Here is a 27,891-nt window from a genome sequence, read left to right as displayed (position 1 = left end):
TAATTACAAAAAAAAAGTTTCAGCTAATATTTTATTTTATTTTTTTATGTCAGCTTTATTTTCATTGACAAACACTATTTTTAAAAGTTTTCATTTTAGTTAACTAAACATAATAACTAAATAAAAATTATTTTAAATGGTACAAGACAACATTTTACGCTTTTTACGCAACATTCTACAAAACTTTTACACTCGCTTAAGGTGGTTTTTGAAAAGGGTTAATGCGAATAAAGGGAGATGGAAATCCATTTGCTGAATAAATTCTGCCATGCGCATCAATAAAAGTCATGTGACTTTGCGCGATGAGACGGCAAACCCTGACTAACCAAAAGCTGTTGATACCAATAAATTATATATATATATATATTATATATATATATATATATATATATATATATATATATATATATATATATATATATATATGAGCCAATAAACTAAAACAGTACCATCATGCATACTTTAAAAAAAAACTTGACATACATGAAAGACACTGCCTAATTGTCACATCATGTGTGGTGAGGACACATTGTTTAGCATTTTATTCTAAACTTTATTCTCAATATGATCCACAGCCTGCCTTAGCAAAACCACTAATTAATAATGGAGAGCATGAATGTGCTGATGTGAGCCACTGTCACTGCAGTCACCTCAACCTGGCAGGAACAGCTAAACATTGCAAATCTCACTGTACTTTGACCACTTCAGCACTGCCAGAGATAAACTCTGCCTCTAAAAGCATTACAACACAAAATCTGGGAAGCAAAAAGAAAATGAAAATCAATCTAAAAGCTTGGCACTCTGCAGCAAAAGCACACAATCTGGCAGGAGGCTGAGGAAAGCTACTGACCCATGCAGCACATGAGAGCCACCAGTAGAGCGTTCCCCCTCATCAGACGGACCGATCCCAGCTCAGATGCCTTTAGCAGAGTGTCGTGCATGTCTGACTATTGCGCGAGTGTGCGAGCCAACACTGAAGGTGGGACTCCGCTGGTTTCCCCGCGAGGCAGCAGCTACTCCCTTGCTTTTCCTCTCAGTATTCCCTCGCAACCGTCTAGAACAAGTCCCATCAGGTTTTCCAGCAGCACGCAGCGAGTAACAGGCTCCACCACATGGTAAATGTTTACATAAGAACAGCGTGCTGGAGTCGTCACTGCAGTGAGTTATTAAGGCTACTGGCTGAAGCTCTGAGGAAATGATTCTGCTGAGCAATACGTACACAGCGCACAGCGCTCCTTTGTGAAGCAGCAATGAACAGGCACGGTTCTTTGAGGAAATAATGATCTTTACTTTGTACACAGACACACCACAGCTAAAACTTGCCACTCCATTTCTGAGTGTTCAATCCCATTCTGTACACACAGACTTCAGTCATTTATGGAAATGACAACCAAATTGTACAATCAAATTCACTCCTAAAAATTCAGTTACAGTAGCACTGACATTACAGTATTTACAATGTGTTACATTTTTAACACTCTGTTAGCTTGGATAATTCAGAAGTTTCATCTGGTCTTGTTGAAATATATAGTTGAGTATCATCAGCCTAACAATGGAAACTAATACTGTATTTTCTTATAATATTACCAAGGGGCAACATGTATACTGAAAATAGCAGAGGGCCTAGGACAGATCCTTGTGGCAATCCAATAAAGTATGGAGTGCCACAAGGATCTGTGTTTTTGACTCCAGGGCCCCTCACTGTCCAACACAATGTACACTAATACATTTATAGTATTTCTGCTGTAATTATGACCAAGCTGTTCTTTTTTAATACACTGAATACACTTAATACACTTTAATAACATGGTTAATTAAATATACTAAATTAATTAACCACTATTAATTTTCTGATTCCAGGAGTTTTATTTGGTATGTTTATTAAAAAAATAAACAAAGTTAAATAAATAAAATATAATAAAAAATAAATAAAAAGCAATATTATAAATTTTTCTTTCTTTATTTTTTTATTTTTTGTTAATTTCTTTTTATTAGACGTTTTGATTAGATGTTCATATATTAATATAATAATAATAATTGATGACATTTAAATAATCATTTAAATAACAATAATTTATCATCCAGGCCCCCTAGTGGACCCCGGTCCCCTGGTTGAGAACAAGGCATTTAAGGGATAGGTCACTCAAAAATGGTCATTCTGTCATTATTTGTTCAACATCATGTCAATCCAAACATATATGACTTTGCTTCTTCTGTGGAACAAAAAAATAAAGTATTTTGAAAAATGTTTCTTCTGTTTTTGTCCATACAATGAAACTCAAATGGGTCCAAAACAACATTGAGCCCCAAAGACTTTGACGATGACAATAAAAAAAAAAAAAAAAAACAACACCAAAGAAAAAAAAACATTAAGACACAAATAAAAACATTCCCACTGCCTTTCTTCACTGTAGTTTCTTTACCAGGCCTGCGGTCTGTTCATACATTACAGTCCAGAGACTGCATTCTGCTCAAAAGCACCAGCTTAAAAAGCATACACAAAACATAGTGTTCTTCTAAGAGATGTGCCACAAAAACTATGCTTTGCGTCCAACATATAAAGATCTGTTGTGTTCAGGTTCAGTCTGGGTCACGTCCCAGTTCTGTCCCCACTGTCGCTTCTCCACTGTTCTGTCCAACACAGACAAAAAAACTGTTGCTTCTGTTAATGGCTGTTTATTAAAAACTCAATGGACAATAATAGGTCTCTAATCTTTCGTCAAAAATATCTCACATAAAAAGCTTTTGGTCTCTTTTTTGTCTTGGTAACAGCCATGAGATTTCAACCACTGCATATTTAGAATATAATCCTGCATTCCTGCACACATAAAATTATTTTGTTTTAAATTTACTCACGCATTTAAAAGTGATTGTGGATTCTCTAACATTGTGATCTGCTATATCCATGATGAGAAATATTTTTAACAAAAATAATCAAAAAGTAGCAAACATCTTGAGGTAGAAGCTTTCCTAAAGAATGAGGTAATGATGAGATAATAATAAGAGAACGGCGCCCCCTTCAGGATACAAAAAAAATATTCTGGCTTTTTTGATCACAGCATTCTTCCACATACTGAACCTATGAGTCACCTGTCCATAAAACTTACTGCAAAGATTCCAGGAGACAATAACTAGGTTATTATCAATGTAAATTGGCGTTAAAGGTCACTAACTCTCATAAATAGAAAATTACAGCACAACAATACATCAATAACACAACAACTACTCACAACATATTATACAACACTTCTCCAGGCAGAGTCTTGTGAAAGTAAACAAGCCCGTGCCTGACGACACGTAATAATCAGAGAATGATGACTAAAGCTGTTTTATTGCCATATCTCACTGCACACAGATCACTTATAAACACATTACGGTCCATAAATCACAGGAAGCTGAAGAGGGGTGTCAGGTGACTGATGTTTGAACATGAGTGGACAAAAAATATTCATGAATAGCTAAACTGTTTCAAACAGGTCTCTTTAATAGTACTTTTTTTAAAATAAAAAATAAATAAAAAAGCTCTGCCATTACCAGCTCTGCCAATGCCATTACCATGTGGTGCCGCCAGTGATGCAGAAATGAAACGTTTCTCTTTTACAGAGATGTTCGCACAAGCCTGTTTGAGTGATAGCGTGTGTTTGAAATACCTGACACGCATCCCACATCGAAAGAGATATCCATCACATTTGATCTGGCCAGAACAAAGACCTTGACTAGTTAAGATACAATATCCAGTAAAGCTTTTAAAAATGATACAGCTTCAGGACGCAACATGTTTGAGGTCAAAAGTATTGAGCTGGAGAAATACTAGAAGAATGTAATATTCACTTGCCCCCAGGTGACCTTTCCTCTTCAAGGAAAAGAACAAGTTGTGAAGCAACTTTGTTTATATATGAGGAAAGTAATGCACAATACAGGTAAGTCATAATGAAAAAAAAGCTCATGTTAAACAAGACAAAGCCTGAGAACTGAATGGCACAACCTTATATCACCTCCACTAACTTTAGAAATGAGTCAGCAATTAAAGCAATCTACCATTAAAACAATGTGTGCGTGTTACAAAATTTGATAACAATCCCATGCAATATAAAGCATAGAACTGTATTACACTGTATGTGTTTTTCTCAGCTTGTTGTTCATTACTTCTTTAGGTTTAATATGTAACCTCAAGGTTTTTCGCCTCATTAAGCACAATGTTCTTTCCTCAGGCAGCGAGCAAAGGACTTTGCATACAGTACAGTACCATGTACAGAACATCCATTGGACTGGGGAGGAAGTGATGTCGTGCTGAGGGTGAACCTGTCTATGAATAGACACAACATAACACAGATCTCCTGTCATCACGGGCTGTGTGGTATTTGTGCCAGTTATTATGCCCATATTCATCTGAGCTTGTAAAGGTGCTGCTAAATCTTTCCACATGATCAAAGTTCACATGTATACAACATTTACAGTAATGTTCTGCTGCAATGTCATGACTGATGAGCAGGAGCGGAGTGGATTATAATGATGACCTCTGCACTCCCAGCATGCAACAGCCTGTTGTTGGTCATTTACCAAACGTTTCATATTCAAAGCTTATTTAGAACAACTTGCGTGATACTTATTGTAGGGATCGTCCAACTGAAGCAATCCAGGGTCTAGTGCCCCACTCAAGGGCACAACGGCGATCCGCATCTCATTATCATAGCAGGACGTTTCTGTCTCCTACCTGGGGTGGGATATTTTGACCTGGGATACAAACTACCACCCAGATTGCACTAGCAAGTACACAGAACTAGGAACCTTTGAGCTAGTAAAAATTCCCACACCAAACCCACGAGAGTAAACTTGCCAGTGTTTACTCATAATTATGGGTTGACGTGTTACACCTTTCCGAGGATTAACACTGCATTCCAGACAGCTTCCGATTTGAATGAGTGAGGTTTAGAAAAGGAATCTCACTTAAAAGTCAGACTTTCAACTTTTAAACAAGTATGGAAATCCAAAAACTCAATTATCTCACGTTTCAAGCAAGCAATTTTGAGCTTCTGTTGTATCTGATTTGATTGCATTTGATATATTATGTGAATGAAAGCCTAAATGAAATCTGTTTATCAAATAAATCAGTTGTGTCTCTTATACGGTTCCCTTTTATGATGTCTTTATGAACTTTTTGGAGCTTGAAATTTTGGGTTGATAGACTTTCAATGGATGGACAACAATAAAAGAACAATGATCTAATCAGTTTAGCAAAGGTTTGAAGAGACGGGTGTGTATCATTGGTTTGCAAACTGCAAACAAAACTGAACAATCTACAAAATACTGAATCACAGCTTATGAAATCTATAATGTACACTAATGTTCAAAAGTCTGGGGTCATTAAGTTCTTATTTTTAGAAGTGAAATTATTTTTTTATTCATCAAAGATGCATTAAATTGCTCAAAAATGACAGTAAAGATATTTATAGGCATAGTACTGCAAAAGATTTCTATTTAAAATAAATGCTGCTCATTTGAACTTTCTATTCATCAAAGAATCCTGAAAAAAATGTATCACAGATTCCACAAAAATTTTAAGCAGCACAACTGTTTTCAACACTGATAATAATAAAAGGCCTAAAGGTTTCTTGAGCAGTAAATCAGCATATTAGAATGATTTCTGAAGGATCACAGAAGACTGGAGTAATGACGCTGAAATTCAGCTTTGATCAAAGCAATAAATTACATTTTAACAGATATTCACATAGAAAACAGCTATTTTAAATTGCAATAATATCTCACAATTAGGGCTGGGCAAAAAAACAGTTTTTTCGATTAATCATTTTTTTAAATGACGTCGATTCGATATCTCATTCAGTTCTTATCATGGCGGAGATACTGTTGACAAGAACAAAGCAGTATGTGCGATTTGCAACGCTCAGGTAAAATTCTATAGTAATACTAAAAATCTGCGGAAGCATTTGATATCACGCGTAAAGACACCATAATTTCCACAATGAATGAATGAATGAATGAAAGGCAGATGTTGCAATACAGTTTTGTTTACACAAGCGCGGACGACGCTCGCGGTGTTTTCAGCCTCTGTCGTCTCACTATGATGATATGAATACACATATTTCATCCCCAGCTGCTCTGAGAGTCACTTCATTAGCATTTTAACATTTAATCTGACAAAACTACCGTCATATCACATACACAGCAGCTACACGGTATCCTCACGTCAAAAATATACGTTTAGTTTCAGGTGAAGAAACTGTCATAAATATATTACTATTTAGCAGTCTTAAGACTCAATGTAACAACAATCCTGCTACTACTACTACTAATAATAATAATAATAAATATTAATAAATCTTTATTTTTAAAGGAATACACACTTTTGTTTTCTTTTTAATTTTAACAGTAAACTCTGTTGTGCAGCACTTTGTTTGCCAAAAAATAAAAGGGTTTTCATTTGATTAAGATAAATTAAATTGTTTTATGCCTTCATCTGATTACCAGAAAAATTAAGAACTTTTTATATGGCCCTTATTATTGTTTAAAAAGAGAATCCTATACAAAAAAAAAAAAAAGGTTTTAAACACAGACCTGTGGCTCTTAATTTCTTTTTATAAATGCACCATTTGTAAAATGATGTTTACTGTTCATTTTTTAGAAATATCGATAGCATTTGTATTAAAACTATATTCACTGAATGTAATCAAAAAAAATAAATAAATAAATCGAGAATCGAATTGAAATCAAATCGAGACATCCGAATCGATACCCAGCCCTAGTCACTATGTTACGGTTCTTACTGTATTTTTGATCAAATAAATGCAGCCGAATGCAGCAGAAGAGACTTCTTTCAAAGAAAAAAAAAAAAAAAAAAAAAAAAAGTTTTGATTTGAAGTTAATGATATGTGATGTTAATAAATGATTGTACAGCAGCAGAACAAATGCTTGCATTGCATGATTATCTTTGGACATTTGCTTGCCAGAAGACATGTTTGTTGACAACTGAACAACTGCGAAGCTTACAGGAGGGTTGGAGATTTGTATCCTTCCATATGTCTGGCAATCGAACGCCTGTATGGCTGCGTTGCACATTTGCCTTTGAACTGAATGCAACAGAACCCAGCACAAGACTTTAAGTCTTTAAAAACAAAGAAATAAACACAAAAGGCCATTGGAGATAAACAGCAATAGACGTTCTTCTCATTCCACAGCTGTGAGAAAACCGGAATGTGTCCCTAGGGCAAAGCCAGCATGTGAACCATATTCAAGAGACAGGGCCTAAACGCCTTCATATGGGCCAAACAAACAGCCTAAAGACCGGACAGCTACAGCGTTACAAGATACACAATCACTTCAATAGCATCACATCCCGTATCCAATGCAGCTAAAGCAACATGATAATGCATTTCAGTGCAATGTTACTTTTAAACAAACAGCAGCAAACTAGTACCTTTCATAACAAAATGTGCTACCTGCACTGCAAGCACCCTACATTATTGTTTATAATAGGAGAGATCTAGTGTTTTTTTGCATTGTACTTGCTTTCAGTTACAGTAGGTTGGATTTAACTGTATTTCTGATGTCTTTCATAGTTCTGTGTAATAAATCCATAATTTCACCCAGTGTTGTTGTGTTTACCAAAGTATTACATTGTTAGCTCAGCAACATGCTAAGCAACTGCTAATGAGAATGCGAATGTCAATAGCTCTCCCTTTAAGTATGTTGTAAATATTAGCACATAATTATGGTAATTGATCAGTATCATGGAATCAGACGTTTTGCCATCAAAATATTCCACATAGGCAGTGATTAACCCCTTACACACCACACAAATACTGCAGGACAGACAAAATGTTTACCATAAATATGTTGCTTTCAGAGATTGTATTTTGTCAGAAAACACAGAAATGCTGAATGTCTGTCAATTTTGGGTCCAGATGGTGTAGCTACAGCACGTATCATCTAAACATCAGCTAGCTAAGCTAACCAGCCAAACCTATACAGTACAAACCACCCATGTCTATGCCATTATAACAGCTTTATCTTAATCAGGTTGGACGTCGCCGACTGGAGAGATCCATTAGCTCCAGGATGTTCTCAGACCAAGCCTCCTCTCAGGCATGATTTAGAGGATAATTGTGTGCTAAAGCTGCATGGGCCAAAGAGAGTTGGGATCATGTGGCTGTGATGTGTATTGATTACCACCATTAGACTCGAGCATTTAGGCTTAGATGTTGTAATTAAACTCTCTGGAGAGATCGGCCATGATGATAGATCTTCTTGTGCATTACTACCACAGAAAAGAGGAAATGCAAATCAGCAGAGCTCTATTAAAAGCTAAAGTCCTCATTTGATTAAAAAAATCTTTCATTTGCATGGACAGAAGAGTCTAAACGCAGTTTTGAAATTGCTAAATGGGTCACCGTTTCGGAGGAGAGGCTTTCAAAAAGACAAGGAATCTTTCAGTATCTACTTGTTCAGGAGAATCATGCTGTACTGCTGAGTCACTGCTCTCGATGACTAAAGAAAAATAAAATCCTGTTCATTTTTCTCCTCGGACCTTCAAGAAATGGCTTTATATGCAGAAGCCTACTATTACTGTTTTTGCTGTATATTGTGCATTATATGAGAAATGTCGGAGTGCACAGAATAACCCAGATGACCCACTCCATTTCCCAAAAATGTGAAGAATCACACTGCTTGAAATGCAATGTGCACAACTTCACCTTTCGTTTCCAGTATAGCAAATAAACTAAAACTCAGATCAGTTAATTCTACACAGAATTGCACCTAATTAAGTTCTTATGATAACTCGCTCGCTGAATCATGTTTTGTTTTGTTTTGTTTTTTCCCAGAAATTCAGTGCTCTATATATATATATATATATATATATATATATATATATAATTACGATTTAATAAAAATTTGTTATCAAAAATGGTTGATAAATCAAATGAAAATTTAACAACAATGGGTTTCTTTTAATCAATAATAAAAAAAAATAGTGCACTGTTTTTGTCTAACTACAGAGCATGGGAAAAGATGGAAAGATATTAATGATCACAATAAAATCATAGTCATAATTAGTGTGTTCTTTATAAAGTACAGTGTCCTGAGGCTGTAGCAGGTCCCAGCAGAGCATCTGCTGCATTGGGTGTGTTTCCTGCATGAGAGTCAAGGGGGCGGAGCCATGACTCACCACATGACCTCACTCACACAAAGCTGAGCTGTCTGGAGCAGAGAGCAGGCCGCAGACTGAACAAAGTCCCCATGACGACCGGACAGCACATTCACTAACACACACTAACAAAAAAAACGGTTACTTCATCAAGCAGCCAGTGAGCATTATCCTCATTTGAATCACTGCCCACCTACTTTCTGTCCTGTTGCAGCTGCTTTCCATTTATATGCAGAAACAGCTGGGAAATTCATCAGCAAGACAGTCTTGATCAATAGCCAATGCATTCTTAGCACAAACCATTTGCTCTCAAAAACAACAAGTCTGCTGATCGTTGTTTTTAGTGTTAATGAATATATAAAAGTTATGTAACAAACTAAGATTTAAATAAAATAACAAAGAAGAACCTGCACTAGCTATTGACCTCATAATGATGAGTTTCGGTGTCAGAATAAATAAAACTTGCATGAACATTAATCTTCTTTTTTTTTCTTAAATGTGATTGTCGGTTTATATTTGATTTTTGAAAGCATGCTGCTTTGCCGGGAAGAGCATCTGCAGTTCCGTCAATGACATCATGTAGTGCACAGCTGCCGGCCGCTCCTCTGGGAAATGACATCAGACTCAGGAAACAGCTTCAAAATGAAAAGCCTTTTTTTTTTTCTTTTTTTTTTTACCTCCCTATGTTTACGATTATTTTAATAATTATATTGAAGTTAAATAATATTGTCCTTTTTTGTTCCAGCATGCATGACATACACTGCATTATAAATATGTATCAAATAAATTATTATTAATGATATGAAGGCAAAATATAATTCTTCAAAATAAAATTATTTTGCAATAAAATAGTGTTTCATATGTGCAAACAAAACAAATCAACATAACAATTAAAGATACTTATTAAGCATTAAATGAGATGAACAGAATCACAGCATCAGTGATAGACTGATATATAAGACATGCCAGTAAATCAGATGATATTTCACCATTGTGAGATTATGGCACTTTACACATTAGCTGTAGCATGAGCCTAACACAGTTTCTGTTTGGAGCTGCTTTTATACACTTATCGTAGAGTCAATAGAATACGTAAATAAAGTATAAAATCTGCACAGATGTATACATATCAGTTGCTATAATTGAACTGTATTAGCCTATATCATATATTTTATATTTGTGTGTGTGTGTGTGTGTGTGTGTGTGTGTGTGTGTGTGTGTGTGTGTGTGTGTGTGTGTGTGTGTGTGTGTGTGTGTGTGTGTGTTTATCACAGCATTAATTGTTCAGCATTTTTATAGGGATAAAACGGATGCACTCTAATATATATTGATGCTTATAATTAATAATAAATGGATGCTTGAATTAAAAAAATAAGATATCAGCACTTTTGCTAAAGTTTCTAATCTGTCTATCATATGCCATGGCCATAAGGGATGTCAGAGGCAGCTTTACAATACCTTATCATTAATAGTTGTATCAATATTATTATTATTATTATTATTATTATTATTATTGCAACTACTACTATTATCATTACTTTCAATGGCTGTGTCAATATTATTATTATTATTATTATTATTATTATTATTATTTCTACTACTACTACTACTATTTTATTTGTCCTTTTCCTGATCCTTTAACCTCCCCCTCATTCTGGAAGAAATATTTGTTAATATATGTTTATCATTACTACGACTGCTAATACTATTATTAAAATTAATAAATCATTAATAATTATAATAATCATTAATAATTATTATTATTATTATTATTATTATTATATTATTATTATTATCATTAGTACTATGGCTATTGTTATGTGTGTATATAAGTATGTGTAATTGAATTTTTTTTTTTTTTTTTTTCTTCTCTGGTTAAGTCTGTTGTACTTCCCTACAGCCCCCTTTATTCATATATTTCTACTCCCTCACCCAGTTACACTAACACACACGCACACATACACACACACACAAATCATACTGATATGTGTTATGTTGGTCTCTGAATTTGTTTTTTTGCATTTCATTTGTTTTTTGTAAATATTGTAATAGTCTGTTCGCATAATAAAAAAAAATAAAAATAAATAAATAAATAAATAAATAAATAAATAAAGTTTCTAATCTGGACTTGAAAATACAAATCTGTTTCTTTAACGCTGTCATTTGTACATTTTTTCATCTCTTGAATCGCATCTCTTATCATTACTATTCAGCCACTGGCAGACAAACAGAAAAACAAGTAGACAGTCTGGCTTTTGTTGTGATGTCGACAAACAGAACTTCTGAAAGCAGCACAGAGTCACAGTATTATAGTTGTGTCTGCATATTAAGTATTTTCAGACCCCAAAGTACTGGAAACTGCAGCTGTAAGTCCATGATGATCTCCTATCTGAATGATGTCAGTGATCTCATCACGGCCTTGTGATGCCACCGATCTCTCAATCTCCTCACAACTCTTACATAACGTCTCTCTGGGTGAACTGATTGAGCTGACAGCAAAGATTTGTCACCGCTCCAGTGAAGCTGAATTCTTCTCTTTTCATCACGCAGAAAAATAGCCTTGACTCTGGCCGCATGTGAGGAATGCATTCGCTGGGTTAAGAGTAATGCACTCTGCTGTGGACATGTAAGTGTTCAACTGACCAAAAACCACTAGCATCCACAGCTATGACTGTCACAATTATTGCATGATTGCCAAATTTGGATTATTTTACCTAATCACAACAATTGGTTATGCTGAATTGTAATCATACATTTCTAACATTGCATAAATTTCTGACATTTTAAGTCAGCATAATAATAATAATAATAATAATGATAATAATAATAACAATAATTATTATTATGTTGACTTAAAATGTTATTGTTATTAAAATAAAAAATATATTATTAATTATAATGTTATTGTTATTATTATTTAATAATTATTATAATTAACATAAAACAAAAAATAATATATCAGGACTTTCAGGACTCTCTCACAAATAATTTGTAAAAAAAAGTATAATAAATATAATATAATATAATATGATATGATATGATATGATATGATATGATATGATATAATATAATATAATATAATATAATAATAAAGTTGAAATTTGACAATGATGGGCTCCAGCACTCACTGTAACCCAACAATGGATTAGTGGGTATATAAATTGAATGGATAGATACTGTAGACACAGACAGACAACCGTTTCACACAAGACATAGCTGAACCTGGGAGAAAGAGGAGGAGGAGGGGCTGATGATGAGCACAAAGACAATGACTGTGCACAAACACAGGAGTCATGGATGTGATGAAGCCAGTATAAAATCACAATAACATAATGACTTACACTCTCTCACAGGAATGAAGGGCAATGCTATTTCACTCTTCTTTTTCTCTTCTACGCTTTTTTATGAATCTAAATAAAATGGTTGAATTTGTTTTATATTTGCTTCATAATTGTTTTATATTTTATATGTGGTGGCTGTAGGTGGGCGATATGACCAAAATCTTATATCACTATATGACAAATTTTATTTCACATAATTATATGTATCACAATATAGTTATTTTTGCTTAGATAAGGTATTTTTTGATAACATAGACATTTCATAATTCTTGTCACCAGTGTCAATATCACCAAAAACTAATACTAACCTAAATTATATTTATATGTATTTAAAAATGAAAACAAAAGTAAAAAACTAGAGCTCATTTAAGACAAGTTAACAGGGATTTAAATAAGAATAAGAAACTAATTACAAGCAATGGAACAATCTACACTAAAACAATTAAATAAGAAATGCTACATACATTGTATATAAAGTAATCGAATGTATAAATCCCTGAATAAATTTCTTCTTATTAAAGTGATTTAGTCACGAGCAGTTTGTTTGCTTAACATGAGTGACAGACACTGCTGTCACTTTAAGAGCTGCCCTGATTCAATATAGTGTTACACGAGTTTTCTTTCTCAGCTGTTTGCTTTCACCTAAGACCTACTTTACAGGGATACTTGCAAAGATTGGCATTTTGACACATAAAAATGTGTGTATTTATTGTTCATGGCCTATAAAATGACAACATTAACCCCATTCAATACTCCCACTCAGAAACTTTTGACAGCCCGTGAATAGATCGAAATGAGTTCTCTTTGACTGCTGATTGTGTTTCAGAGGCTTAAAACCGCAATGCTCAAAAACCCATGCAAATGATAAGTTTTCATGACCACGAAGCACAGCAATGTCACTTGAGCATGTAACCATGATAGAGGCGATAGTCCAAAATCTCTACCGGTATCTCTACAGTATATCGCCCACCCCTATGTGTCTGTTGAAATGCAGGTGAAGTGGTGTTTATTGTGGGTCCAGTGTCTCTTATAAGACCTTCTGTCTGCGTCTAGAGTGGAACACTAATACACCGCATAAAATCAACTAGGGTTGCATGATTAGGGAAACAATAAAAAAATACAAACAAAAAAAAAATTGTCTGAAAACCGCAGGGAGCTGTTAAAGCTTTCCTTAATTTGGTTTATAGGCACTTCTCAAGTTTTGAAATATGGTTGGCACTTTTTGTGTTCCCAAAGCCATGTTATAAGAAACCCGGAACTAATATACAGAGATGAGTTAATAAAGATGCAACATAATTCTTTCAAATTTTGATTAAAAATATATCTTAACACCTAGCGGTCTCTTATGACTATAATGACTTGTGGTTCAATTCATCACACTGGAGACTGAAGGTCAAGTCAAGCGCATTGCATTGTGGGATATAATAGTACTCTGTTATATACTGTACATTTTGGCAAATAGAGTGAGGCAGGTTATCCAGATACAGACACAGCTGATGTGCACAGATGGCTTTTTATCCAAAGAAACAGAAATCAATCAATGAAACAGCTAAGAGAACTAAATTATCTACACACAACTGATCAGCATTAAAGCCTATTTTCCTCATGTTTGTGAACTGAGATCATCTGAGGACAAAGGCGATGTGAAGAAACAGACACTTAGAGACATACTGAAATCATACTGAAACAGAAACTCTCATGTTAAACAGGGTGCATAAAAATTGCAAACTAACAAGCAAACACCTCCAAGACGACTGAAAACATTGTGTGATAAACCTCTGCTTCTATTTCAGCAGTCTTCTGTGGTTTAATGATCACAGCAGGCCATGATGGTATTCAGATCTTATTTCAATTAATCCTACAAGTTTGTTAGTACTTTTCTAAGCGATCAGATTTTTGACTGCAGATGATTAAACTGGTGAAAAAAGCCAATAGAATGCCCCTAACTCTACAGAGCAGAATATTACACAGATTGTGAGGTGGCTTCTTTTGACTGGGGCCAGAACACCCTAGCAACCGCATAACAATGCCCTGGCAACTGCTTCTAAACAGGCACTGACATTTATTCAGAAGGTGAATTAGTGCACTTAGTAATACACAGCGTCTTTAACCCTTTGATGCCTGATACGCAATATCATATTTGTTATGAAGATCTCATTGGTTTACATTACAATAATTTTTTTCTTACTTTTTGGCCATATACTGTAAATATCAGCAGATGTGTTTTTCGCCCTCGAGTGTGAGCTCCATATATGAAATATATCATACTATATACAGTAAGCCTGATATTCAACAATATGATATTCAACAATAATCACAGTTTTTACATTTTTTTATTATTTTCTCTACAAGTTCAATAAACTGTTACACTGCATGAAAAAATGTGACCATTATTTCATATGTCAGGCTTTACAGAGTTGAAAATGCTGTAGCACTTCTAATACTCAAATAAAATCTTCAAGATGTTGTGCTCAAGATATACTGGAGCTAAAAATAGATCATGCTTTTAAAGAATACAGAAAAAATCAAGGAGCTGATAACCTGAACACAAACAGAACTTCAAATACTCTAAACAAGGTTTTACTGTCATACAGAGATGGCAAACGTCACGTCAGTGTTGTGTGATGTTGGGTCATGTGACCGTGCAGCCTTTGGCATTTGTGAGAGTATCTGTGACCCTGAGCCTCATCACAGGTGTGACATTACACATTCCATTCTAGCCAGCTATTTATGGATGTACACCCGCCATGCAGAAAGACACACTTTCACGCTTTCACACACAAACAGAGGAAGCACAGCATATGAATCAACTTTGCAAATTGATTTACTTTTCACTTTATGTTGGTTTTGATATGAAAAGCACTACACTGACACCGATACACTTAAAGGCGAAGTCAAGCATGCAATTTTGTGGCATTTGATTGCTTTAAAAAAAAAAAACATTGGTTGAGTCAGAACTTATCAGAAATGTTTCGAGAATGCCACAGTGCCGCAATATTTACGCTTTTCTGGAAAGCCAAACTATGAATGGCTTACTCTGGCTCTGTTCTAAAACCTAGAGAGACATCTGTAGCATCACAATTATATTATATATAACATTAGGTTTGATACACATGGTGGGTAGCAATATTATTCTCCCTTTAATGGCTTTGTTTTTTGGGCCAATTCTATTTCAAGCATTATATGTATCCTCCGCAGATTTGTTAATCCCAAAATCTATTTTATTGACATATATTTAAGCATAAATATCTGCCATACTGGCATTTATATATATATATATATATATATATTATTTGCATGATCTTGCATTGGTAACACGCCTCCACCAGCTTTCATGCTCAGGGTTGCCAGATGTTAATACTGTAAATGCCCCAATCAGACATAGACATAACACTGCCCAGTGTTTTACTTAATCTTCCCAACCTGGCAAGCATTCACATGCTCTCTCTGCACTGATATTCTGAAAACACAGACAAACATGTGAGTTAGAGTTCCATGATCTCCAAATGATAGTGTAGTACAGACAGTGTTTTCCTCACAAGGTCAATGTGCTATCAGGGCTACAGTCTAAGCAAATCAAAATGGCAGGAGAAAAGCATGTTTTCACAGCATACACAACAGAATCTGCAATACCTCAGGGGTTTGCTGCACAAGTAACCATTTTGCTCAGGACAGCAGAAGAAGCTGGCCTCATACAGAGGATAGCAAGTCCCAACAAGAAGTCCAGTCCTTCTTCTGATCTCTGCTGTTGACTGTGTCCCAAATCTAAAGCAGCTGCTAAACTGGCAGCATTAGTCACAGTATAGTCTCCTAATGAAACTAGTTTCAGACTGGCGTCAAAGGCACCGAACATCCAATGATGCTGAAAATAATTTAGGTGGGATTCAGAGACTACAATGTTTGTTAGAAATGAAATAAGCTGAGGCAAAATAAATGCACTTTCAATAAGCAGACATTATTGTATTCATTCAATGCAAAAGAGTGTGGGATATCAAACGTAGCCAAGAATACATCTATGCTAGCCAGATGAAGAAATCTTCATAGACAGGATGTTATGCAACCCTGGATTCAGAAGTGCTTTGATGTGTTCCTACCTCTACTTTCGAAGCAAGAATTGTTCAGGTTTGGGACACTGTTGTGTCTCAGAAAGAGGCACTTAACACATAATAGCTGCAGGTGTGCTGCAACACGACACCCTTGACCCCCACACAACTTCCCTAAAGCAAGTCTGACAACCTGAGAAAGCTGTGCATGAAACTCTGCAGCTACTACTCTAATCATTACAATAATATGGTTTACCCAGACAAAACATGATGCAATCACCAGAAAGGGCTAATATTTCAAATCCTCTGGTTACTTTTCTTCTCTAGTGTTCACCCACATAAGAACTCAATCAAGTAATGACAAAAGCCTTATAAAAACAGTCCACAGTGACAAGCGGATGTAAAGCGTGTCATATCTTTAGAATTTCATGAAAGAGCTTCTTACCTTAATAGAAAGGACACACTGGAGCTCAAAAGAAAAGAAAAATGAGAGACACGCCCACTCCTGAGTAAATCTTGAGCCTTCTTACTAGCCACACAATGTTAAAATAACACAAGGGCTTATGTCATTTCTGGTCTTCACCTGTTAGTACACTGCGGTCCTGTGTGTGATGGTAACTCTGCACGACCCCCAAGCAGGTTGCATGTTCCAGTCTCACATTCACAGGCCTACTGAAATGTGCGCATTTGGGTCCCGTTCAAAAGTACAAGATTAAGACATTTTGAAAGGAACCGATTTAATCTGATCTAAGAAGAAACGCTCTGGTTTACAAGAACACCACTACAATAAACCCTTCTGCTTATCTGTTATTACCTTTAATACCCAATTAGCCAGGTATTGTACCACACGTTCTCAGTGCTTCTTACCTCGAAACCCAAAACAAACGAAATTCCACAAAGTAACTGGACACTAGACGTCAACCATTACCTGTATGTGCCAAGTGATTTCTATATTTTTGATAACAAATGTTTACAGTAAATTAATCATTACTGCAACAATGAAAACATAACATGCTTTATGGAAATTTATTTTACGAAATATTATTATTATTTAGTATTGTTATTATCCAATATTTTTTTAATTAAAATTTTGTCTGATTACTTACACATTAAGTGATTTTTAATGTTTGTTTTATTCCTGCTATATATATATATATAATCTTTTTTATATTTTTCAAATATATTGTTCCCCTCCCCCTCTTATATAAAGGTACACTCAGTGCTTTAATTTATGAATAACTCGTAGTTTGACAAGCAACAGTTTCAATGTGTCTTCCCCAGCACTGAGCCCTTCCTACACACTCAGTCCTGCATAACATACATGTAGCATGAGCATTCACTATAGAGATATTTAGCATAACAGAAACAAGAAGCAGACAGTCTATGTGAAGAGCTTTTGTTCTGAGAACAGCTCCAGCAGTGTTACTGTATAACTCTACAGAGCTGGACATTACTTCCAGGAATGTTTCCACCAAACATCAATTTTATCATTGTCCATAGTTCCCACTCTCTGGAGAACTCCAAACCGCCTGAATACACTACTGAAAAGCATAACAGACATGGATGGCTTTTAATATTGTTTTGAATTTTATGGATCTGTACTTTATAAAAAGTGCAGCTCGTTTCATATTTTTAAGCATGGGATATGCTGGTGATGATTCTAGAGGAAGGACATTCAGCGCATCAGAGTTTCCAGTGTCACTGAAGGCACTGTCACATGGTTAGAAAGTCATTCTTACAGGAAGACCTAAAACTGGACTCAATATGAGGCAGCATGTGTCATTAACTTATTCAACAGAGAAGGAAATGCTTATTTTTAATCTGAAATGTATCATTTTCTTCACTAAACTGTTCTCTAACCTCAAGACGTCATGTAGATTCCTTGTTAATCTCCCTTAAAGCAAAAAGACTACTTATGAAAGACTCCTTTCAGACAGTGTTGAAAACGCATTCTTCGATGAGAACCAAACATAAACTAAAGCACATGACACACAGGTGCAGCACTATATACTGAATATATACACAACACATTGAGAATATCACACTGGTTTTGATGTGATGACTTGTGTTGTGACTCACAGTGAGAAAAATATAAGGTTTTAAACTTCAGTGATTCATTTCTGTGTGAATCAGTTTGATCTGTCAATTTTAATGAACCAATTCAAAAAGCAATTTATTCCCATCATAACTCAAAAAACATTCCCACAGAGCATTACCCATGCATTACAATGTCTTATTAAAACTACATGACAGTAAATATTGCATATTGTTTATAACTAAGCATTGTTAAAATGCTGCATTTAAACAAAATGATTAAATGTCATTCTTGGGTTTTTGCTTTGTGCAGCTGACTGTGAAAAACTCAATTAGTGCCAAAAGAGTGAAAAACACTGAGGTATATTCTTCACACCTTGCTTATTTTCTAACTGTGCTTGTTGGCACCCAGACATGTTTATAGTGACCAATAAACTAGCTCTGATAACCTCTGGCCTCCAGGCAAACACTCCTGACAGCCAGAACAAAAGCATTTTTAGCGAAACGTGGCCTACACCTAGACTGATTCCAGAAAATCAGGAATGTTTGGGTGTTTTCAGCTGTGTGCATCAACCCACTAAAGCAATTTAAACTTCATTTTTCAAAACAATCATACACACAGGTCTTCTGATTAATAAAAACTGTTTTGCCACCATGGTTTTATGCACTTAAATCTTAACACAACTGTAGTATGCTCTGTAGAAAATAAACAAATCTTACATAATAAATATAAGAACTTATTTAACAAGAATATTGCCTTGAGAAAGCAAAAATCTGAATCAGAGTGACCCTTCATCATATGACTGCAGCAGCTTCACACACACACACACACAAACACACACTGTTGAGCTTTTCCGCAGCTGACTGTTAGCTTATGATACTCAACAGCTGATAGACGATCTGCTGCTCTGCTTGAGCTACAAATCACCAAAAACAACACTCATTCAATGGAGAAAAATGTATTTCCATGCATTTATATATTTCCATAGACATCTATGTTGCAGAGACAGAGGCTAACTGGCAGGATGATGCTGAGAAGAAAATAACATCCCTAAACCAGGACTAATGATCCAAATGGCTGAAGCCACTGTAAGTGCATGAGGGGAGATGCATTTAGAGAAGACACGATGGAAGGGGCAACACCACAGACAGATGTAGACTAGCAATCAAATCAGTATTTCACAATGGGCTTATATAACAAACATCTAATGCAATCATCTGAACACACAAACAGAGCAATTTCTACATGATCTGTCAGATAGACAAAAATAAAGGGGTTTTGTCTTACTGTAACAGGTTCATTAAATTTGTCACATCAGGTCAGCAAATCTGCGACCAAGTAAACGGTTTCCGTTGAGTACACAATGAAACAATAGCTATATGTATTAATGTAAGCATGAATCACGCTGATGCTCTGACACCGTTAACCGTCTCGCTGCCGAAGCACAAATTAATTAAACAAGCGGCCAACCCGGATTCATTCTTTACCTTTATATTTCTCAAGCACGTCCTCGTACGCCTGGAGATACTCCAATTCGTCGGCGAACATATACGGAGCCGGTCCGTAGCGGGCCATTTGCGTAGCGATCGAGGCTGGTCATTTACCGGCCGCACTGGCGAAGTGTAGCCTGACCGATCAGCGCCGCTGCTCCGTTACCGGCGACGCCCTGCGTCCCCTCCCAGATCCGCCAACAGGCCAATGAGCGAGACTTCCTCTGCCGCTGCAGCCGTGCGCCGGTGAGAGGGGATCCGCGACTGTCCTTCACTGTATCCCAGCAAACGCCAATAGGTTCTTCAAAATTATACCAGTTTTAACGATATGCCGTTTTGCGTGCTTATTTTACGCTGCTAGTCTTCTTGACACTATTCGTGTGTGGTCAGCATTCATCTGGAATGCTATATATATATATATATACATATATCAAATGTCAGACTACATGAAGGGGATAATGTGTCATGCACAGTCATCCTCTATTTTAGAGGCACACGCTGGTGGTCAGTCACTGCTCCATGTGTCTGCACGCGTGCTCTCCAAGGTCCTAAAACCGAAGGATTCCCGTCCTCGCGTTTGCAACGGGAACATGATGGCGCTGCGCTCGATAAACACAACTCTCTATTACAGGACAAACCATATCTTCCCAAGTAGATGCCGACAATTTTCAACTTTTATAATACTAAACACCATGCAGCTCTGCCTTATATTAATGTTTCTTTTCTTCTTCTTCTTCTTCTTCTTTTTTATTTATTTATTTATTTTTTTATAATGCCTTACAAGTTATTTTATTTGTAGGGTAAAGCCTGTGTTAAAAATTAAAAGAAAAATTATTTATCACAGAAATAAATGCAACTGCCAAATTATGAACTGCAGGCTGTTTGTATCCCAGACAGCAAGTAGTTACATACAAAAACAGACAGACAAAAATACAAAACGGGCCGGATGTGGGCCGGATCTGGGCCGAAACTGCTTGCTGTCTGGGATGCTATGTATTAATATGTATCTATAAGATACTATGCATATTTTAGAGGTAAATATGGTACAAAAGTGTACCTTTTGAAATGATACCGCCCCAGTCACAGCATTTGTACCTTTTTCTTCTGAGTCTGTGTAAATAGGCTATTAGGAGACAGACAGACAGACAGACAGACAGACAGATAGATAGATAAATAGATAGATAGATAGATAGATAGATAGATAGATAGATAGATAGATAGATAGATAGATAGATAGACAGACAGACAGACAGACAGACAGACAGACATACAGACATACAGATAGATAGATAGATAGATAGATAGATAGATAGATAGATAGATAGATAGATAGATAGATAGATAGACAGACGGACAGATAGATATATATATATATATATATATATATAGGCATATTATTATGGCATGTCATACTGCCATCTGGTTCTCAAGTTGAATAGGTCATAATGATGCTACAGAAGCCTAAGAGTGAATGTCCTCTCATTCCAGAGCAGGAAAGCATGCACATCACAGACTGCTGATTCATCTTTCAGCCTTGAGCTTTTAAAAACAACTCTGAATTCCAGCTACTTTTTCAAAACAGTTTCACAGTGCATCAGAGGCAACTTAACGCTCATTATTTTTCTTATGATGACAAAGATTATGATGATGATGATGACCTGCAGATTTTAGGCAGATGCAAGGATCAGGTCATTTAAAGCACATGATCAGCACAACCCTTCACACATCTCAAGTTCCAGTGCCTTTTTAAATACTTTCTTAAAACCCAAACTAGCCCAAACAACGCGAACTCTTTTTTGCTTATTATTTATCCAACTCTGTATTTGCACGTGCAGTTAGTTTACTGACTGCTGCTTGATCAGATAGCAAACGACAGGCCTCCTCATTTTCTCTGTAAGAGCCTAATGAATGGAGCCCAGTGAATGAGGCTGGGATATATTTTGGATTCCTACCTGCGATTCTGAGCACCGCTCTCTCGGCAGGGTCGAGCACGGATCCTCCCTGGATCTTCCGCTTCGAGCGCTCATGTCTGGGTAAATTCCACGGTAACGTGTCCCCCGGTGCTGGCGACACCGACCCAGATTTCACACTGTACTCTTCATCATCGGAGAAATCTGCCGATGAAGACATAGAACAGCGCAGGGACGCGTTCCCAGACCCGGAGCTCTGCGTGAAGAGACAATAGAAATGCAATAAATCGCATATTCAGCACAGGAGCGCAAATAAAAACAGCGCGCTGCGAGCGAAAGCGACAGTTATCTCACCATCACTGCGTTCACAACAGACCGAGATTAAAGACGCATCTGCTCTTTGCAAATAAGACTCAGATGTTTAGAGATCAACAATAAAACAAAACCCCATCAGAATGAATCGCATGTGGCTCCCCCGCCAGGACAAGGCAACACTCACCGCGGTGTACATCTCTTAAAGATGGGCAGAGATCCTACTTCCACTTGTCATTTACATAAGGCGATGTCATTTTGGGTAGAACCACACCCTTGTAATTCCGTCGCGCGTCGCCCTGTTTGATCCAAAGAATGAAATGGTGCGAAATCCCCCAGAGACAGACAGAGAGAGCGCAGAGAGAGAGCATACAAACCCACGGCGTCACCATCCACAGACACGCGCAGACTAGAACCACGGACAGAAGCCAAAGCTTCGCTGAGGACTCCGTCTGCTGCGGTGTTACAGCGCCATCCCTGGAGCGCCTTCACCCTCGCCTCGCCGCATCCTCACCAGCTGCGTGACTTACTGCTCTTTCACTTTCTCTACAGCTGAATACCTTATATGTGACCCTGCACCACAAAACCAGTCATAAGGGTCAGTTTGATCATCTGAAAGCTGAATAAATACGCTTTCCATTCATGTATGGTTTGTTAGGACAGGGACATATTTGACCGAGTTATAACAATTTGAAAATCTGAAATCTGAGGGTGCAAAAAAATAAAAAATAATAAAATAAAAATAAAATTATTGAGAAAATTGCCTTTAAAGTTGTCCAAATGAAGTCCTTAGAAATGCATATTACTAATAAAAAAATAAGTTTTGATATGTTTACGGTAGGAAATTTACAAAGAATCTTCATGGAACATGATCTCTGCTTAATACCCTAATCATTTTTGGCATAAAAGAAAAATAGATTAATTTTGACCCATACGGTGTATTGTTGGCTATTGCTACAAATATACCTGTGCTACTTATGACTGCTTTTGTGCACCAGGGTCTCATATACCAAAAAAAATATCAAGACAGTTTTCCCATGGAACAAAAAAAGGAGAAATTCTGAAGCAATTTAAAAGTCTCTCTTGCATGCAACAACTATGTATAACCCTTTAATGAAAATGTAAAAAAAAATTAAAAAATAAATTCTTTCTGCAGCAAAAATTCAATATACTGGTGTCCTGAAACAATATATTCTCAGACCATGGGGGGCAAGTTGTTGCATGTTTTATATACTCTTAAACATTATTGGAAAGGGTATACTTTAGAAATGTAATAGGTTACCGATTATATATCCCCTATATAAAATGTAATAAGTAGTGTAACTAGTTCAAGTACTTAAAGTAATGTAACTGTTTACATTTGATTACTTTTCTAAATTTCTAATGTTTTCAACAAAAAGCAGACTTACTTTGAGGTTAAATACAGATTTAACCAATAACAAGAAATAGTTTGATAGCTATTATACTGTTTTAAATCATATATTTGCATAGAAAGATTTGCAGCCTTGTTACAGTCTAATTATGCAGTTAAGTACTAAGTAATATGTACTTACTATAGGGTTAGGATTAGGGTTTGTCTTAGGGTTACTTGCATGTAACTCTGCATATTTTTTTGTTATTATAGTACATGCAACTTTTGTAAGGACACCTTAAAAATGATTTCTTCTGAAGTCACTGTGAATAAAAAGAAGGTTCCAAATGTGAAAACTTATTATTCATATTGCAAAATGTCGTAGTAAAGTCATTGTGTTTGTGCGTGGTAAATGTATGTTGTTAAATGTAATGTGTTGAGCTGTATCTCTTTGCTGTGTAGTCAAAACATTGTTTTGTTTAAAACAAAAATAAAAAATAATGATAATTTAATTAAAAAATAACACTACACTTTCACTACATATTAATGGAAGTCAGAAGTCTGCCGACTCTCCCTGGTCCCTTCAAACTTAAAGTATGACAACCATGTCAAAGCATGAATGTGAGTCAACAGCTGCGAGGCACACGGTCACTTGTCTGTAGGTCTGTTAGCCAGACAGCATGTGGAAAAAGAAACACAGAATATGGTCAAATATTCGTTTCCAGATTTACAATAATGTACTCCTTGGTTGAAACATTATAATACTTTAGATATATGCATGACAACTAATTTCTGTATAATCTGTTCCAGCAAAACGATGTGTCCACACATACCCATTATGTTCTGGATTCAGTAAAAAACACAGCATATAATATTCACATAAGGCTTGTGTCTATCATCTGGGTAAATGATTAGCAATATTAACAATGAAATATGTTATTGCAGAGAACTTTCCCAGATAATCTGTCAGATACTGTATGTGACATTCACATCAAACTATAGCATAAAGTCTACTTTCACTACCAAAGAAAAATGTAATACACATAATGTAGACACATGTGATTTTTCAGCAGATAACACACTGAATATGCCCAAACTCACTATCAGGGTTTTACAATAATCAGCAGAACCAGGGCAGGCTGTAAGACATTTTAACATACTCAAATGCTTATTATTTATGACTTTGCTGAGCACATATACAAAAGTCTAGTGAATATGCTTCCCTTCAATCACAAGCCCAGAGCTGCCATGAGTTCTGCACGAGTTCTCCAGCATGATTTCAGAGTGTTTCAAAGAGCAAGAATCTGATGTACAAGAAGACACCTACAAAATTCTTGTGTACTACACAGTATGCAGTGCAAAACTTTGTAATACTGAGCATTCTGATGCACTATTATTGATTGTGCCTCCAACAACAAGCATCAAGTTCTGTTGTAAGGTAATACATCAGAAGCAGCTTTACAGTATTATTATTTTTAGAAAATGCTAGACACTCTCAGTGCCTCTCTCACCACTGCAGTGAGATGCCATTATCGATTAAACAAAGAGTGCACAACAAAGTTGAGATGGGCAATGCACTGTTCTAGCAATTATACAGTATATAGTGGTTTAACAGGGAAGGCCTGTTTGAAGGAAAGAAGAAGAAATGAGCATCATGCCAAATTCACATATGCAAAATCACACTCATCCACATCCTGTTATTCAGAGTATAAATATCACTTACAAAGGGCCTTTGATCACCTTCCTGCCTTTCATAAGGGTCTGGTCAGTCTAAAGTTAACAGTGCCCATGTTTCTACTGTTTGAATTAAATAAGTTTCTCTTTTTCTTTTTTTCCTGCATTATGTTCCTATGATGTCCACATTACAAAATGGTTTAAAATCTGGTATTATATCCAAAACATTTTGTGTTAGCACTAAAAGATCATGCATTGCATTTTTTTTTTTTTTAGTAAACATAAATGACAACTCAAAAATGGCCTTTTGGGTCTTTATAATTTACATATGTTCAGAGAAGAAAAATAGTTTGTTTGTTTGTTTGTTTTTTCTCAAGAAGAAATCTTGGCTCACCATCAGTAAGACACACTTTCACGTTCTCAGGTTTTAACCATTGCAACTCTTGCTCAATCATTGAGGTGTTTATCGATGACTGAGAAACACAAACTGACTTAGCAATTTAAAGTCAATATTAAACGGCATTACCAACCCACCTCTGGAATGCCATATATTTGTGAGCAAAAGAAATTTAGTTTTATATTGGTTTTCTTTCATTTTTGGATGGAGAAAAGTGGTCTAGAAGTGATTGGAGGGAGGGACTGAAAAATAGTAGTTGGGCTTTGTAATGGCCACCAAAAATTAAAGTTGATACAGATAAGGTGCAGAGGCACAGCCAGGAATTTGGTGAAAGGTTTTTTTTTTTAATCATAATATTGACAGATGAATGGCTGTGTATTAAGAAAAGTTGATTTTTATTTCATGTTGATTTTAGCTTAGCTCCTTTATTACATTTTACTATTTTGTGTTATTTTTCTTTTCTTTTTTTCTTTTTAGAATTAAAAAATGCTTTTTAATTTATTACAGTGCTAATGGTTAAGATATCTGAAGTTATTTTGGGCAACATCGCTCAACAGAGAGTGATGTGGCTCAAGATAACATCAGATGTCTTTAGCATTAGTGGTCTGTACTTACAGATCAAGGTACACATACACTCTCACAGATAAAGGTGGGATTTCAAAGAACCATTTTTGGTTCCCCAAAGAACCTTTCAGTAAACAGTTCTTAAAAGAACCATTGTTTTTCTTAAGAGTGAAGAACATTCTAAAAACGTTATTTTTTCTAAGAGTGGACAGCGAGTGAATGCCTCATGAGGATATACCTACAGGTTTGCGTGTCGGCGTGAGCTGCACGGAGTGATAGAAGTCTGGCTGGACTCTCTTCTTCACTCTGCGCTTCCTCAGGCTCGAGTCCGGCTCGCTCTCGGTGAGGTGCTTCTCTTCAGAAACGCGCGCGCGTGCGCTTCTCCTCGCGAGACGTGGACTGTGACGACATACCTGTCAAACAATGACCATAATATCATCGCAGGACAAAAACTGCGAAATGCTACAAATCATTGCAATTTTCTCTATCCTAAAATAATAACACTTGCCACCTCCGTCTATCTTTCGCTGTTTAATAGTTTTCAAAAATGTAGGCTAGGCCTACTTCTTGGTAGCATACGATATTTACATAAGGCTAGTCTTTTCTGAATTATTAATCAGCCACACATGCGCAATGCGCATTGCTTAGGATACTACTTCTTCATCAAGATGAAAGTAACTCAGTAGCTGTTAAACAAAACAGAACATTACGCAAACATTTCTTTAGAATGTCATTATTTTTGGATGCTTTGCTCTACTTTTCTATGACCTTGACAGACAGAGCAAGAGAAAGAGATTTACCTCAGAGCGAAAATGATGCGGCCGGAAACCAGCTCTAGAACAAATGGGAATGATTGAAACAAACCCCACATGCATTCAGTCATATTGTCTCTTAGAGATGCTCTTCAAATAACTTTGTCTGGTTTTGAAATAAAGAACACTTTATTAAACACACAACGAGAACAGACGATGAAGACGAAGCATCGCTCTCGCGCTCACATGCCGAACACAGGCGCTTTGATGACCGTGTCGTTTTTAGAGAAGAATGAATGAAAATGTCTAAAAAATACTGTGCAGCATGCATGTTATCGCAATGACATCCTACAGAAACACATATATAGGGTGGACTTAACGCGACGCGTCTGTCTACTCACCACGACTCCTTGAACGCCTCGTAAGCACGGATTTTATGGGAATTTTCTCATTTCGGAGCTTCCGATGCCAGCAGCTGAGAAACAGGATCGTGGCGACAGTTCCTACCAAAAGCAATAATAGCAATAATACACACTGAATACTTAAGGGTCGCAGTAAGACCAAAAAAGCCGCAGCAATCATTGCGATGTAGGACAGCCACTCCTACACGTATGCTTTCTCTCCTTATGTAAATAGGTTACAATGAGCGGCTATTTCATGCTGCAACGCCTCGCTTGTAGGTCCTCGACATATAATCTATCTCATGGTGTCTGTACTTCAGTAATGGACCACAACAAGCCATGACTCAGCAGGAGTCCCTGTTTTTTGAGCTCATGCAGGGCAGCGCCAGCATCAGCAGCATCTCATCTGAGCTCAGCAAAGCTGCGGCGCGCGACCGCAGAAGCATCGTCTGCGTGCGCTT

General features: G+C 36.3%; 1 protein-coding gene across 22 annotated transcripts in view; it reads right to left on the bottom strand.

Annotated features, from left to right (window-relative positions):
* Positions 1–27,860, bottom strand: part of dst (dystonin) — a 156,053-nt gene extending 128,193 nt beyond the window's left edge. For 12 of the 22 annotated variants that reach the window (XM_042736050.1, XM_042736052.1, XM_042736054.1 and 9 more), the window contains exons 1-4: positions 27,431–27,859; positions 27,078–27,109; positions 26,520–26,690; positions 22,022–22,235 (exon numbers count right to left, since the gene is read on the bottom strand). In XM_042736050.1, coding sequence (XP_042591984.1) covers positions 22,022–22,235; positions 26,520–26,690; positions 27,078–27,109; positions 27,431–27,611 — 598 coding nt within the window. In that variant the 5' untranslated portion in view covers positions 27,612–27,859. Of the gene's footprint in view, positions 1–850; positions 1,123–20,066; positions 20,575–22,021; positions 22,236–22,333; positions 22,451–22,478; positions 22,792–26,519; positions 26,691–27,077; positions 27,110–27,430 lie in introns of those variants that run through there. The other 10 variants (XM_042736048.1, XM_042736053.1, XM_042736061.1 and 7 more) reach the window with 7 other exon arrangements.
* Positions 27,861–27,891: the final 31 nt, after the last annotated feature.

Source organism: Cyprinus carpio, chromosome B13 (genome assembly GCF_018340385.1).
Source record: "Cyprinus carpio isolate SPL01 chromosome B13, ASM1834038v1, whole genome shotgun sequence".
NCBI lineage: Eukaryota > Metazoa > Chordata > Actinopteri > Cypriniformes > Cyprinidae > Cyprinus > Cyprinus carpio.
Note: the sequence above shows the minus strand (reverse complement) of the source record. Positions and strands in the feature narration are given on the sequence as shown.